Raw genomic sequence first — 12,092 nt, forward strand, 5'->3', positions numbered from 1 at the left:
CTTGAACACACAGGAGGCAGAGGTTGCAGTGGGCCGAGATCACACCACTGCCCTCCAGCCTGGGTGACAGAGCAAGACTCTGTCTCAAATAAACAAATAAACAAACAAACAACCAGTGTGTTACACCTTAGCTATACCCAAAAAAAAAAAAAAAATGCTGTCAACAGATAGAGCAGAAGTGAAATAAAGGAAAATAAACAGGCTGAGAGCTCTAAGCTATATTTGACAAATCACTCAGAACCCTTAAAAAAGAGAGAATCACAGAGGCATAGAAAGACAGAGAGCGAGGAACAGGGAGACAGCACCACTTGTGGCCCAAGGAGAGAGAAACAAGGCTCCTAAGACAGACAGGAGAGAGAGAGAGAGAGGCGAGAGGGAGAGAGAGAAGGAGAGAGGGGAGGGGTGGAGAGAGACACGAGATATTGAGAGAGACTCAAAAAGATAGCCCTGGGAGAACCACAGAGAGATGGAAGAAGAATCTGAAAAGAAAAAAAAAAAAAAAAAAAAAAAAAAAGAAAAAAAAAGAGACAAAATGGAAAGAGGAGTATCGAGGGGGAACAGACAGTGGTGGAATGAGCAAAACGCAGAGAAGAAAGCAAGCAATCCAGGCGCCAGGAATAGTGACACGGAGTTGGTGAGAAGCCAGATCTCGAAGGCTGGGGGAGGCAGGGAAGGGGCTGGCCTGGCTTCCGGAGACCCCTCCCCATCCTCCGAGCCAGGGAGGTAGGGAGTGGTATTCGGGACGGGGTGGGGGCTGCTCCGGGGGTGGAGATGGGGGGAGCAGGAGGAGCGATTGCTAAGGCCCAATAGGCACCTCATTGCCCGGGAATGTGCCCCAGGGAGCAGTGGGTGGTTATAACTCAGGCCTGGTGCCCAGAGCCCAGGAGGAGGCAGTGGCCAGGAAGGTGCAGGCCTGAGAAATCCGCGGCTGAACTGGAAGCAAATCCGCCACCCCCTACCTGGGGGACAGGGCAGGTGAGACCTGGGGTGGGTGGCTCAGCAGGCAGGGAAGGAGAGGCGTCTGTGCGTCCTGCACCCACAGCTTTCTCTGTCTTCCCTCCTCGCCCCGTCTGGAGGTTGCTAGACTCCTATCTTCCGAATTCCGTAGTGCCTGGGTCTCAGCACAGGGCTGATGGTGGCACAGCGTCCTCGTGCTTCCTCTCTACCTGGGGAAATAAGGTAGGGGAGGAAGGGGAAGTGAGTTAAGGGCTTCTGGGATCGCCTGGGCCTCTCAACCCTCTGACATCCCCCAACCAGGTGCAGCGGCCATGGCTACAGCAAGAACCCCCTGGATGTGGGTGCTCTGTGCTCTGATCACAGCCTTGCTTCTCGGGGTCACAGGTAACCAGAACTCTGGGGTGGGGGGCGTGGGATAGGGAGGACTGTCTCTGCGTCACTAGAGTGCCTGTCCCCTGGGGAACTGTGTGAGCCTGGGCGTGACTCCGGGACTGGGTGAATGTGAGTCTCGGTCTGTATTTGTGGTTGTGCGATTGTGTGTGGCCCTGTGACTGCCACGGTGTGTGTCGGGGAGGGGGATGCCTTTTCCCATAGCAAGTGACTGTGCAGCAGGTGGCACTGACCCTTTGAGGCTGTATGTGTGGTTTCGTGATTGTGTGTGCATTTAAGATTGTGTGTGGCTCCACAGTGATGTGGGCGAATGCATGTGGCACTGGGGGTGTTTACTGTGTGTTTGGCTGTGTGTGGAGACTTGGCTTTGTATATGACTGCAGGGATCTGCAGGTCCTGTCCCTGAGGTCCCGGGATTTCGTGCAACAAAAGCGGTCATCACCATGGAAATGTGTGACTGTATGCTTGCAGGCGATTATGTGATTGTGGCTGAGTGCGACATTATGGGTGCCTGTATTTGTGACCTTGTGACCACCTGAAGCTCTATGTAGGGGTGACTGTACGTGACTGTGTGTGTCTGTGTGAGGCCGTGTAAATTCTACGGTATGTGTGATGGTGCAGCTGTGTGTCTGGAGTTTCTGTCTCTGCCTGGAGGGATAAAGGGTGCAGGGATGGCTGTGTCTGGGAGATGGGTGCTAGGTGACCAACTTGAGGTGTGTGCCTGTGTGCAGAACAGTATGTGGCAGTCTGAGCATCTATGCAAACATGGCATCTTTGCGTGCACTGAGACACTGTGGATGAGGGTGTGCGATCCCGCAAGGCTGCCCAGGAGTGTATGTACCTGGTGAGCGTGTGTACCTGGAGACAGAGCTGTACTGTCAGCTGCGCCTGTGGAGGCAATGTTTGCCTGTCTGCAGAACCGCGAGCACGCTTGGAGGTTACTGCTGTTGCGTGCGTGGTTCTCCGGGTGAGTTCTTGAGTGATGTTGGTGCCAGGGCCATTAGCAAGGGTAAGAACCAGGCCGGGCGCGGTGGCTCACGCCTGTAATCCCAGCACTTTGGGAGTCCAGGGAGGGCAGATCACCCGAGGTCGGGAGTTGGAGACCAGCCTGGCCAACATGGTGAAACCCCATCTCAACTAAAAATACAAAAAATTAGCTGGTGTTGTGGCGCATGCCTGTAATCCCAGCTACTCGGGAGACTGAGGCAGGAAAATCGCTTGAACCCGGGAGGTGGAGGCTGCGGTGAGCCAAGATCGCCCCATTGCACTCTAGCCTGGGCAACAAGAGCAAAACTCCGTCTCAAAAAAAAAAAAAAGAAAGAAAAAGAAAAAGAAAAAAAGGAGTAAGAACCAGTGAATGGGCATGGGAGGACGGGTGATGGAGGGGGGCATGTATGTAGTCCGTAGGTCTGTATATGAGAGGAGGGGATTGACAGGATCCAGGAGGCAAGGTTGTATCCGAGAATTCAGAAACCTATGCCTGCTCTTCCCCTCCACGTGGCCCCCTAAGCTGAGCCCTTCTTTCCTGGTCTAGCTTTGGGAACCCTAGCTCCGCCCATGAGCTCTGACCCCACCTCCTTTCCTCAACCACGCCCCTAGGCCAGACTCTAGTTGACCCCGCCTCAGGCCGCAACCCTTTGAGCCAGGCTCCAGTCCCTATTCTGTGGGCACGTTCTAGAACCCCCTTCAAAGTCAGAGTCAGAAGTCAGAGGTTTTTTTTGTTGTTGTTGTTGTTTTTTGGAGACAGAGTCTTGCTCTTTCTCCCAGGCTGGAGTGCAGTGGCGTGATCTCAGCTCACTTCAACCTCTGCCTCCTGGGTTCAAGTGATTCTCGTGCCTCCACCTCCTGAGTAACTGGAATTACAGGCGTACCAACACGCCTGGCTAATTTTTGTGTTTTTAGTAGAGACGGGGTTTCACCTTGTTGGCCAGGCTGGTCTCGAACTCCCAACCTCAGGTGATCCGCCCGCCTCAGCCTCCCAGAGTGCTGGGGTTACAGGTGTGAGCCAGTGCACCCCGCCCAAAGTCAGAGCTCTTTATAGGAGACTCTAACATGTAACCCTGGCCTTGGCCCTGACCAAGTCGATTCCAAACCCCTTCCTGCCTCCAGCCCTGACCCCACTCACTGAGGCCTGACCCCACTTCCTGAGACCAGTTCCATCCCTAAAGCCCTGGTCTCCCTCCCATCCCCAGGCTCCAGCCCCCTCAGCCTTGGCTCTACCCCTGAGCTTGTCCAGGAATCCCGTACCCAATTTTATCCTCCCATTTAGTTCTAGCCAATTCCAGGAATCCGTGAGGCCCAGTTAGAGTCCGGCAACCCTACCTGAGCCTGGGCTCTGTCCTTAAGCTTGAGCCTGGTCTTGAGCGGTGCCACTCTTATTCTCCAGGCCCCGCCCCTAAACCCTGGCCCCGCCCCCTCAGCAGGTCAGACACCCACCCCCTAGCAGGTCTGGCCTCTTGAGTCTGAGACCCACCCCGAGCCCAAGCCCCGCCTCTGAGCCCCGCCCAACCCATTTTCCGTCCTCAGAGCATGTTCTCGCCAACGATGATGTTTCCTGTGACAATCCCTCTAACACCGTGCCCTCTGGGAGCAACCAGGACCTGGGAGCTGGGGCCGGGGACGATGCCCGGTCGGATGACAGCAGCAGTCGCATCATCAACGGGTCCGACTGCGATAAGCACACGCAGCCGTGGCAGGCTGCGCTGTTGCTAGGGCCCAACCAGCTCTACTGCGGGGGGGTGTTGGTGCATCCACAGTGGCTGCTCACGGCCGCGCACTGCAGGAAGAAGTGAGTGGGAGTTCCAAGAGGAGGGCTGGTGGGGACGGGGAAGTGGGGTTGGGGGGCATGGAGGTGAGGGCTGGTGGGGACGGGTTGGAGATGTGGGAGCAGGAGGAGGTCAAGTTGGGGATAGGACTAAGGATGGAGTTTTGCCGGAGAGTAGGGTGGGAGGATAAGGTTGGAGAGGGGAGAGTGTTGTGGTAGGGAACGGGAAGGAGCTAAGGATGGGTTGGATTCCAGGTTAAGAGCGTGTACTTGTTGAATGGTTTGGGATGGAGGTGGAATTGGGGTTAGGAGCGTATATTGGTCGAATGGTTTGGGATGGAGGTGGAACTGGGATGGGCTTTAGAATTGGGGGTGGGTGAAAATCGTGCTGGGGTGGAAATGAAGATGGAATGGAGGTAGTGTTGGGATTGGGAACAGATCTAGAATTAAGGGTGGGGAATGGAATTTGGGTTGGGGTTGGGGATGGTTGGATTTGGGCTCCAGAATGCATGTGTGATGGCTTCTGGGTAGCGAAAGGATTAGGGCTGGGAATGGGATGGGTTTGGAATTGGGATTGGGATGGGGACAGACATGGAACTGGAGACCAAGACGGAGCTGAGGATGGTTTGCGGACTGGGGGTGAGGGTGGGACTGGGGCTGGGGCTGGGTGTGGGGTTGGGATTGGCGTTGGACATGGAGATAGAGATCAGTGTTGGTGGTGACCTGCCCCATCTTCCTCAGAGTTTTCAGAGTCCGTCTCGGCCACTACTCCCTGTCACCAGTTTATGAATCTGGGCAGCAGATGTTCCAGGGGATCAAATCCATCCCCCACCCTGGCTACTCCCACCCTGGCCACTCTAATGACCTCATGCTCATCAAACTGAACAGAAGAATTCATTCCACTAAAGATGTCAGACCCATCAACGTCTCCTCTCATTGTCCGTCTGCTGGGACAAAGTGCTTGGTATCTGGCTGGGGGACAACCAGAAGTCCCCAAGGTGAGTGTCCAGGTTCTTCTTGATACCGACCCATCTCTGCCACCTTCCATCTTTCTCCACCTCTCATTGTGTTCCTGTTTGACAGTGCACTTCCCTAAGGTCCTCCAGTGCCTGAATATCAGCGTGCTAAGTCAGAAAAGGTGCGAGGATGCCTACCCGAGACAGATAGATGACACCATGTTCTGCGCCGGTGACGAGGCGGGTAGAGACTCCTGCCAGGTGAGGACACCTCTCTCTTTATTCAGCAGATGCACACTGAGTGCCAGCTCGATAACATGAATTTTGCCAAGTTCTGAGAATCCAGCCATCGCCAAGACAGTCAGGACCCCTGTTCTCACAGAGCTCAAACCCTACAGTAGTGGTATTTAGTAGAAATAATGCTGAGCTGCTTACGTCATTTCCAATTTTCTAGTAGCCACATTAAAACAAGAAGAAAAGGCCGGGCGCAGTGGCTCAGGCCTGTAATCCCGGTACTTTGGGAGGCTGAGGTGGGCGGATCACCTGTGGTCAGAAGTTCGAGACCAGTCTGACCAACATGGCAAAACTCTGTCTCTACAAAAACAAAAAAACAAAAATTAGCTGGGCCTGATGGTGGGTGCCTGTAATCTCAGCTACTCAGGAGGCTGAGACATGAGAATCACTTAAACCCAGGAGGTGGAGGTTGCAGTAAGGTGAGATCGCGCGATTGCACTCCAACCCAGGAGACAGAGTGACACCTTGTCTCGAAAAAAAAAAGAAGGAAGGAAGGAAAGAAAGAAAGAGGTGAAGTTAACTTTAATAACCCAATGTATCCCAAATACAATCATTTCAAAGTTTAATTAATATAAAACCATTATGAATGAGATACTTTACGTTCTTTTCTTGTTTTGTTTTCATACCAAGTCTTTGAAAGCGAGTATGTATTTTATACTGACAGCACATCTCAATTTGGACTAGCTACATTTCAGGAGCTCAGTAGCCACACGTGGCCAGCAGTTACTGTATTGGATAGCACGGGTCTAGAGGGAAAGATCAAGGCTGTTTTGTACGGTTGGGCAGGTTGTGCACTGCATAAAGATACCACATCTAATGGGGGCACTCCATGTTACACACATCAGTTTTGGCAGTTTTCAGGCATGTGGTAGTGATGTGTCTTGTTTCAACAAAATCTGTCATATGACAGTTTTCCAGCAAATGCTGGTAAAATATCTTGAGGAGGGAAAAGAGAAATCTGGTAGGTATTTTTACAAGAGAATATTTAATACAAGGGATTTATTACAAAGCTGCTGGAAGGGCTGGAGGAACAACAAGGTTAAAAAATAAAATATAAAACTCCGTGGTCAAGAATCTGCATAAATAGGGAATATTCAGAGGGCAGTAAGGGTTTACCCCAAAATGAAACATAGTTTTAGGATAGTAAACAATAAGGGTAAATATTCAAAAAGGTGGTCGGGGAGCCTCCTTGGAGAGGTGGCATTTGAGCAGAGAATGGATGACACAAAGAAGCTAAACTCGTGAAGTTTAAGGGGAAAGAAAAGGCATGTGCAAAGGCCCTGAGGCAGAAAGGAGTTTGACTGATTCAAAGAAGAAAAGGAAACCAATGAAAATGGAGAACAAAAGTGGAGGAAACAGTAGGAAGTGAGGCTGGAGGGGTAGGCAGGGGCGAATGTTCTACCAGTATTTCCTGGTCACCAACACAGAGCTTCCCTATGTTCTAATGGAAGCAGTATCTGCTGAGGAAGACAGAATTTAAAATCAAACTGTTACATCAACCAGCACCCTCCTTTGTATCCAGGCTCCCAAAGGATCTAGAGGGACGTAAGTTAAGAAGCTCTCATTAGCAGGGTGTGCGTTTCAACAGTAGATAGGAAGCTGGGGATTCAGGAGTACTCCAGTCCCATGGCTACAAAAAGCTCCCCCCAAAATTGTACAAACCTGACAATTGCAACAACTTCCCAGCTCTCCCAGTTTCTTCTCTGTGCCCTGGGTGTAGGGGTGGGTGGCGAGGGGGGAAACTTTTAACAGAAGAAAGCACATCAAAGGCCAAGTGACTTGGCCTTTGAAGCTCAGGTGGTTGAGGAAAGCATCTCTGAGCAGGGGAGAGTGGAGTTAAGACCTGAAGGAAGAGGGGAAATCCACCTTTCAAAGTTGACAGCAGAGGCAAAGACCTTGAGGTGGGAACAACAGAAAGGAGAGTCCACGCTGGGTGCAGTGGCTCACGCCTGTAATCCCAGCACTTTGGGAGGCCAAGGCGGGCGGATCACAAAGTTAGGAGATCAAGACCATCCTGGCTAACATGGTGAAACCCCATCTCTACTGAAAAAAAAAAAAAAAAAAAAAAATTAGCCGAGTGTGGTGGCGGGCACCTGTAGTCCCAGCTGTTGGGGAGACTGAAGCAGGAGAATGGTGTGAACCTGGGAGGCGGAGCTTGCAGTGAACCAAGACTGAGCCACTGCACTCCAGCCTGGGCGACGAATGACACTCTGTCTCAAAACAAACAAACAAAAAAAAGAAAAACACATCTCATTCGAATGGTAGCATTTAAAACTATTTAGCCTTTCTGTAGGTAAGGTTAGTGTCCTGTTTTTCCAGACCTCAAGGTGTTTTTTTGTTTGTTTTTTCATACCGGTGTGTGGTCTGGGTGTGAGCACTAAAAGCTGCAAGCAAGAAATAATAACAACTACAACAATACTAATACTAATAGTATGAAAATAGTAGCATCTGGCTAATTGCTGGACACTGTTTTAAGTAGTTTGCATGCCTCCACTCACGAACTCATTCACCTGTTATTATTAGCCCTATTTTACAGACAAGGAGCCAAGGCTCAGAGCAGTTAACTAACAGCCTCTCAAAAGAAACTCTGCAGAGGTGTTAAATTTTAAAAATAATGAGAGAAATGAAACCACAAGAAAGTTGAAATTTAGAGGTTCAGGTAGCTAAGCTTGTTTGCCTTGAAACAGTGTCTGCTACTGAGAAAAAGACAAGTCTTGGCTTTCCTAATAACTGATACCAGGACTCTCTAATTATTCACATTTTGCATGCATATAAATAAGAAATGAGGCCGTGTGCAATGGCACATGCCTGTAATCCCAGCACTCTGGGAAACTGAAGTAGGAAGATCACTTGAGCTCAGGAGTTCAAGACCAGCCTGGGTAACTAAAAATAAAAAATAAAAATATGAATTGTTTTTATTTTAGTATATTTTATTCATACCGCTTACATAATTATTGTAGTATGTACATATTTATTTATCTCTAACAGAGATAGATATTTATTTTCTTTTTTTTTATTTTTGAGATGGAATCTCGCTCTGTCACCCAGGCTAGAGTGCAGTGGCACCATCTCAGCTCACTGCAGCCTGCACCTCCTGGGTTCAAGCGATTCTTCCACCTCAGCCTCCCAAGTAGCTGGGATAACAGGCACCCACCACCATGCCCCGCTATTTTTTTTTTTTTTCCGTAGAGGCGGGGTTTCACCATGTTGACCAGGCTTGTCTTGAATTCCTGACCTCAAGTGATCTGGCTGCCTCAGCCTCCCAAAGTGCTGGGATTACAGGTGTGAGCCACCAAGCCCAGCTGGGAGATAGATATTTCTCTCTACCTCAAACAGAGATCCATTCAAGCTACTTTTCATTTTCTTCATAAATATTAGCCAAGTGGCTATTTTGCACCAGGAATGGTTCCAGGTGCTGTGGTTATGGCATTGGGCAAAACAGACCAAAAACTTCCTGCCACATGGACCTCATGCTCCCCAAGTGGGAGACAGGCAATAAAGAGATAGATAAATATGTACTATTTTCTTTTTAATTAGCCGGATGTGGTAGCTTGCACCTGTAGTTCCAGCTACTTGGGAGGCTGAGGTGGGAGAATTGCTTGAGCCCAAAAGTTGGAGGCTGCAGTGAGCCATGATTGCACCACTGCACTCCAGACAGCAGCCTGGATGACAAAGCAAAGGAAGAAAGAAAGAGAGAAAGGAAGGAAGGAAGAAGGAAGGAAGGAGGGAAAGGAGGGAAAAATGACTGTTGAGCAGTGAGTATTATTCCAGGAGGGTAATTATAGGGAGGTATGGGGAATGAAGGACAGGAAACACAAATTAGTCCGAGTGAATGGTTTTCTACTGGGAGTGATTCTGCCCCCTAGGAGACATTGGCAATACCAGGAGACATATTTGGTTGTCACAACTGCGTGGAGGGACATTACTGGCATCTAGCGGGTAGAGGCCAAGGGTGCTGCTCAACATGCTATGACGCACAGGACAGGCCTCCACAACAAACCATTATCCAGCTTCAGATGCCCACAGTGCCCAGATCGAGAAGCCCTCATCCAGGGGCTGAGAACTGTATTTTTGTGGAAGGGAGATGTAAGGATGGATTGGTGGACAGTGAGGAAGGAAGGCGTGTGTCCAGTAAGAGAAATAAGGCCTGCACAGGCCCGAGGGCAGAGTGAGAGAAAGAGAGGTGGAGAGACACACGGTGAGGGAGACAGGCTGGAACAGAAAGTAGAGACAAAGATTCCAGATGTGGAGAGGAAGGGTGACAGACCCCCCGAAATGATGTGTGGACAAGAGGAATCTGGAAGAGGAAGAGTGAGTGGAGAGTGACAAATGGGGTCTCAAGGTTGAACCTGGAGGTCGGGCGTGGTGGCCCACGCCTGTAATCCCAACACTTTGGAGGCTGAGGTGGGCGAACCACTTGAGGTCAAGAGTTTGAGACCAGCCTGGCCAACATGGTGAAACCCCGTCTCTACTAAAAAATACAAAAAATTAGCCAGGCATGGTGGTGGGCGCCCATAATCCCAGCTACTTGGGAGGCTGGAATGGGAGAATTGCTTGAACCCAAGAGACGGAGGCTGCTGGGAGCTGAGGTTGAGCTACTGCCCTCCAGCCTGGGCAACAGAGCGAGACTCTGTCCCCAAAAAAAAAAAAAAAGTTGGATTTGGGGTGAAATATTAATAGCATTCTCCCTCTCTCTCTTTTTGCCTGCATCTCCATCTCTGTCTTTGTCTGCATCTCTTCATCTCTGTACTTTCCATCTCTGTGTGTCTGTCTCCACCTTCTCCATCTGTGGACATCTCTGGATCTCTCGTGTCTCCTTCTGCCCACCTTGCCACATCTCTGCCTCTCTTGTGCCTCCCTTTCTCTCCTGCAGGGTGATTCTGGGGGGCCGGTGGTCTGCAACGGCTCCCTGCAGGGACTTGTGTCCTGGGGAGATTACCCTTGTGCCAAGCCCAACAGACCGGGCGTCTACACCAACCTCTGCAAGTTCACCAAGTGGATCCAGGAAACCATCCAGGCCAACTCTTGAGTCATCCCCAGGACTGAGCACACCGGCGTCGCCACCTGCTGCAGGGACAGCCCCGACACTCCTTTCAGACCCTCATTCCTTCCCAGAGATGTTGCGAATGTTCATCTCTCCAGCCCCGGACCCCATGTCTCCTGGATTCAGGGTCCGCTTCCCCAACGGTAGGCCGACCCTGTTTCTCTAGCTGAACCCTGGGAACAGTTTCCACAACTGCCCAGGATGGGGGTTGCATCCCACTCTCCCTGAGGCGCTTTCATCCCGAAGCTCAGGGCCCATCCCTTCTCTGCAGCTCTGCCCCAAATTTAGTCCCACAAATAAACTGACTGAGAATGGACTCTACGTGTGTCTCCTCCCTGTGCAGGGTGGCTATGAACAAGTCACATCTCCCTCTCCAGGCTCATGTGTTTTCTTCAAGTCACATCTCCCTCTCCAGGCTCGTGTGTTTTCTCTATGAGGTCACTTGCGTTATGAGAAACAGAGGCCTGGTCGGACTACTTTCACCTTCTTCATAAATATTGGCCAGGTGGCTATTTTTTATTTATATTTATTTATTTATTTTTGTTTTGCGATGGAGTCTCACTCTGTCAACCACACTGGAGTGCAGTGGCACAATCTGGGCTCACTGCAACCTACACCTCCCAGGTTCAAGCGATTCTCCTGCCTCAGCCTCCCAAGTATCTGGGATTACAGGCGCACACCACTATGCCCAGCTAGTTTTTGTATTTTTAGTAGAAACAGGATTTCACCATGTTGGCCAGGTTGGTCTCGAACTCCTGACCTCAAGTGATCTGCCCGCCTCGGCCTCCCAAAGTGCTGGGATTACAGGCATGAGCCGCCACACCCGGCCCCAGTGGCTATTTTGCACCAGGAATGGTTCCAGGTGCTGGGGATAAGGCACTGGGCAAAACAGAACCAAAAAATTCCTGCCTTGTGGAGCTCACATTCCAGGAGTGGAAGACAGACAATAAAGAGAGAGATGATTGGGAGGCCAAAGCGGGCGAATCACCAGTTCAGGAAATCGAGACCAGCCTGGCCAACATGGTGAAACCCCCTCTCTACGAAAAATACAAAAATTAGCTGGGCATGGTGGTCCGCACCTGTAATCCCAGCTACTCAGGAGACTGAGGCAGGAGAATCGCTTGAACCTGGGAGGCGGAGATTGCAGTGAGCTGAGATCACACCACTGCACTCCAGCCTGGCGACAGAGTAAGACTCCATCTCAAAAAAAAAAAAAAAAAAAAGAGAGAGAGAGAGAGAGATGTACCATAGCAGTTATGTAAGTGACATGAACACAATGAGAGCAGGGCATGAGGCAAGAGAAGAAATGTCGTGGGTAGGGGAGTCTCTACATTGGATGATCAAGGAGGGAATGGGAGGCAGCATAATCCCTCCCTCCCACCTCAAAACTCCATCTTAACTTCTGGAGCCTGTGAATATGTTACCTTCTATAGCAAGGGGGCTTTACTGATGTCATTAAGGGTCTTGAGATGGGGAGATGATCCTGGATTACCTGGGTGGGTCCAGTGTGATCAGAAGGGTCCTTATAAGAGGGAGGCAGAAAGATCAGAATGAGAGACTGGAAGATGATATGCTGCTGGCTTTGAAGACAGAGGAAGATGAGCGCGGCGACTCACACTTGTAATCCCAGCACTTTGGGAGGCCAAGGCAGGTGCATGGCTTGAGGCCAGGAGTTCAAGACCAGCCT

General features: G+C 50.6%; 1 protein-coding gene across 3 annotated transcripts; it reads left to right on the forward strand.

The window, feature by feature from the left end:
* The first annotated feature begins 827 nt into the window (after positions 1-827).
* On the forward strand, positions 828-10,725 carry KLK5 (kallikrein related peptidase 5). Of its 3 annotated transcripts, XM_026448392.2 has the most exons (7): positions 856-971; positions 1,109-1,179; positions 1,258-1,341; positions 3,874-4,135; positions 4,853-5,109; positions 5,195-5,328; positions 10,235-10,725. In XM_026448392.2, exons 3-7 carry the CDS (start codon positions 1,269-1,271, stop codon positions 10,388-10,390), a joined length of 882 nt encoding a protein of 293 aa, XP_026304177.1. In that variant the 5' UTR covers positions 856-971; positions 1,109-1,179; positions 1,258-1,268; the 3' UTR covers positions 10,391-10,725. The 3 variants fall into 3 exon arrangements, with proteins under 3 accessions (XP_026304178.1, XP_026304176.1, XP_026304177.1); XM_026448393.1 differs by lacking the exon at positions 1,109-1,179 and having other exon boundaries at positions 828-971; XM_026448391.1 differs by having other exon boundaries at positions 833-1,179.
* Positions 10,726-12,092: the final 1,367 nt, after the last annotated feature.

Source organism: Piliocolobus tephrosceles, chromosome 21, assembly GCF_002776525.5.
Source record: "Piliocolobus tephrosceles isolate RC106 chromosome 21, ASM277652v3, whole genome shotgun sequence".
In the NCBI taxonomy this organism is placed as follows: domain Eukaryota; kingdom Metazoa; phylum Chordata; class Mammalia; order Primates; family Cercopithecidae; genus Piliocolobus; species Piliocolobus tephrosceles.

What these genes read in the sequence shown, in the direction of transcription:
- KLK5 (XM_026448393.1), top strand. Translation starts at nt 1,269, where the DNA reads ATGGCTACAGCAAGAACCCCCTGGATGTGGGTGCTCTGTGCTCTGATC. An exon ending in CTTGCTTCTCGGGGTCACAG is followed by an intron (nt 1,342 to 3,873) that starts GTAACCAGAACT and finishes TTCCGTCCTCAG; the next exon opens with AGCATGTTCTCGCCAACGAT. An exon ending in CGGGTAGAGACTCCTGCCAG is followed by an intron (nt 5,329 to 10,234) that starts GTGAGGACACCT and finishes TCTCTCCTGCAG; the next exon opens with GGTGATTCTGGGGGGCCGGT.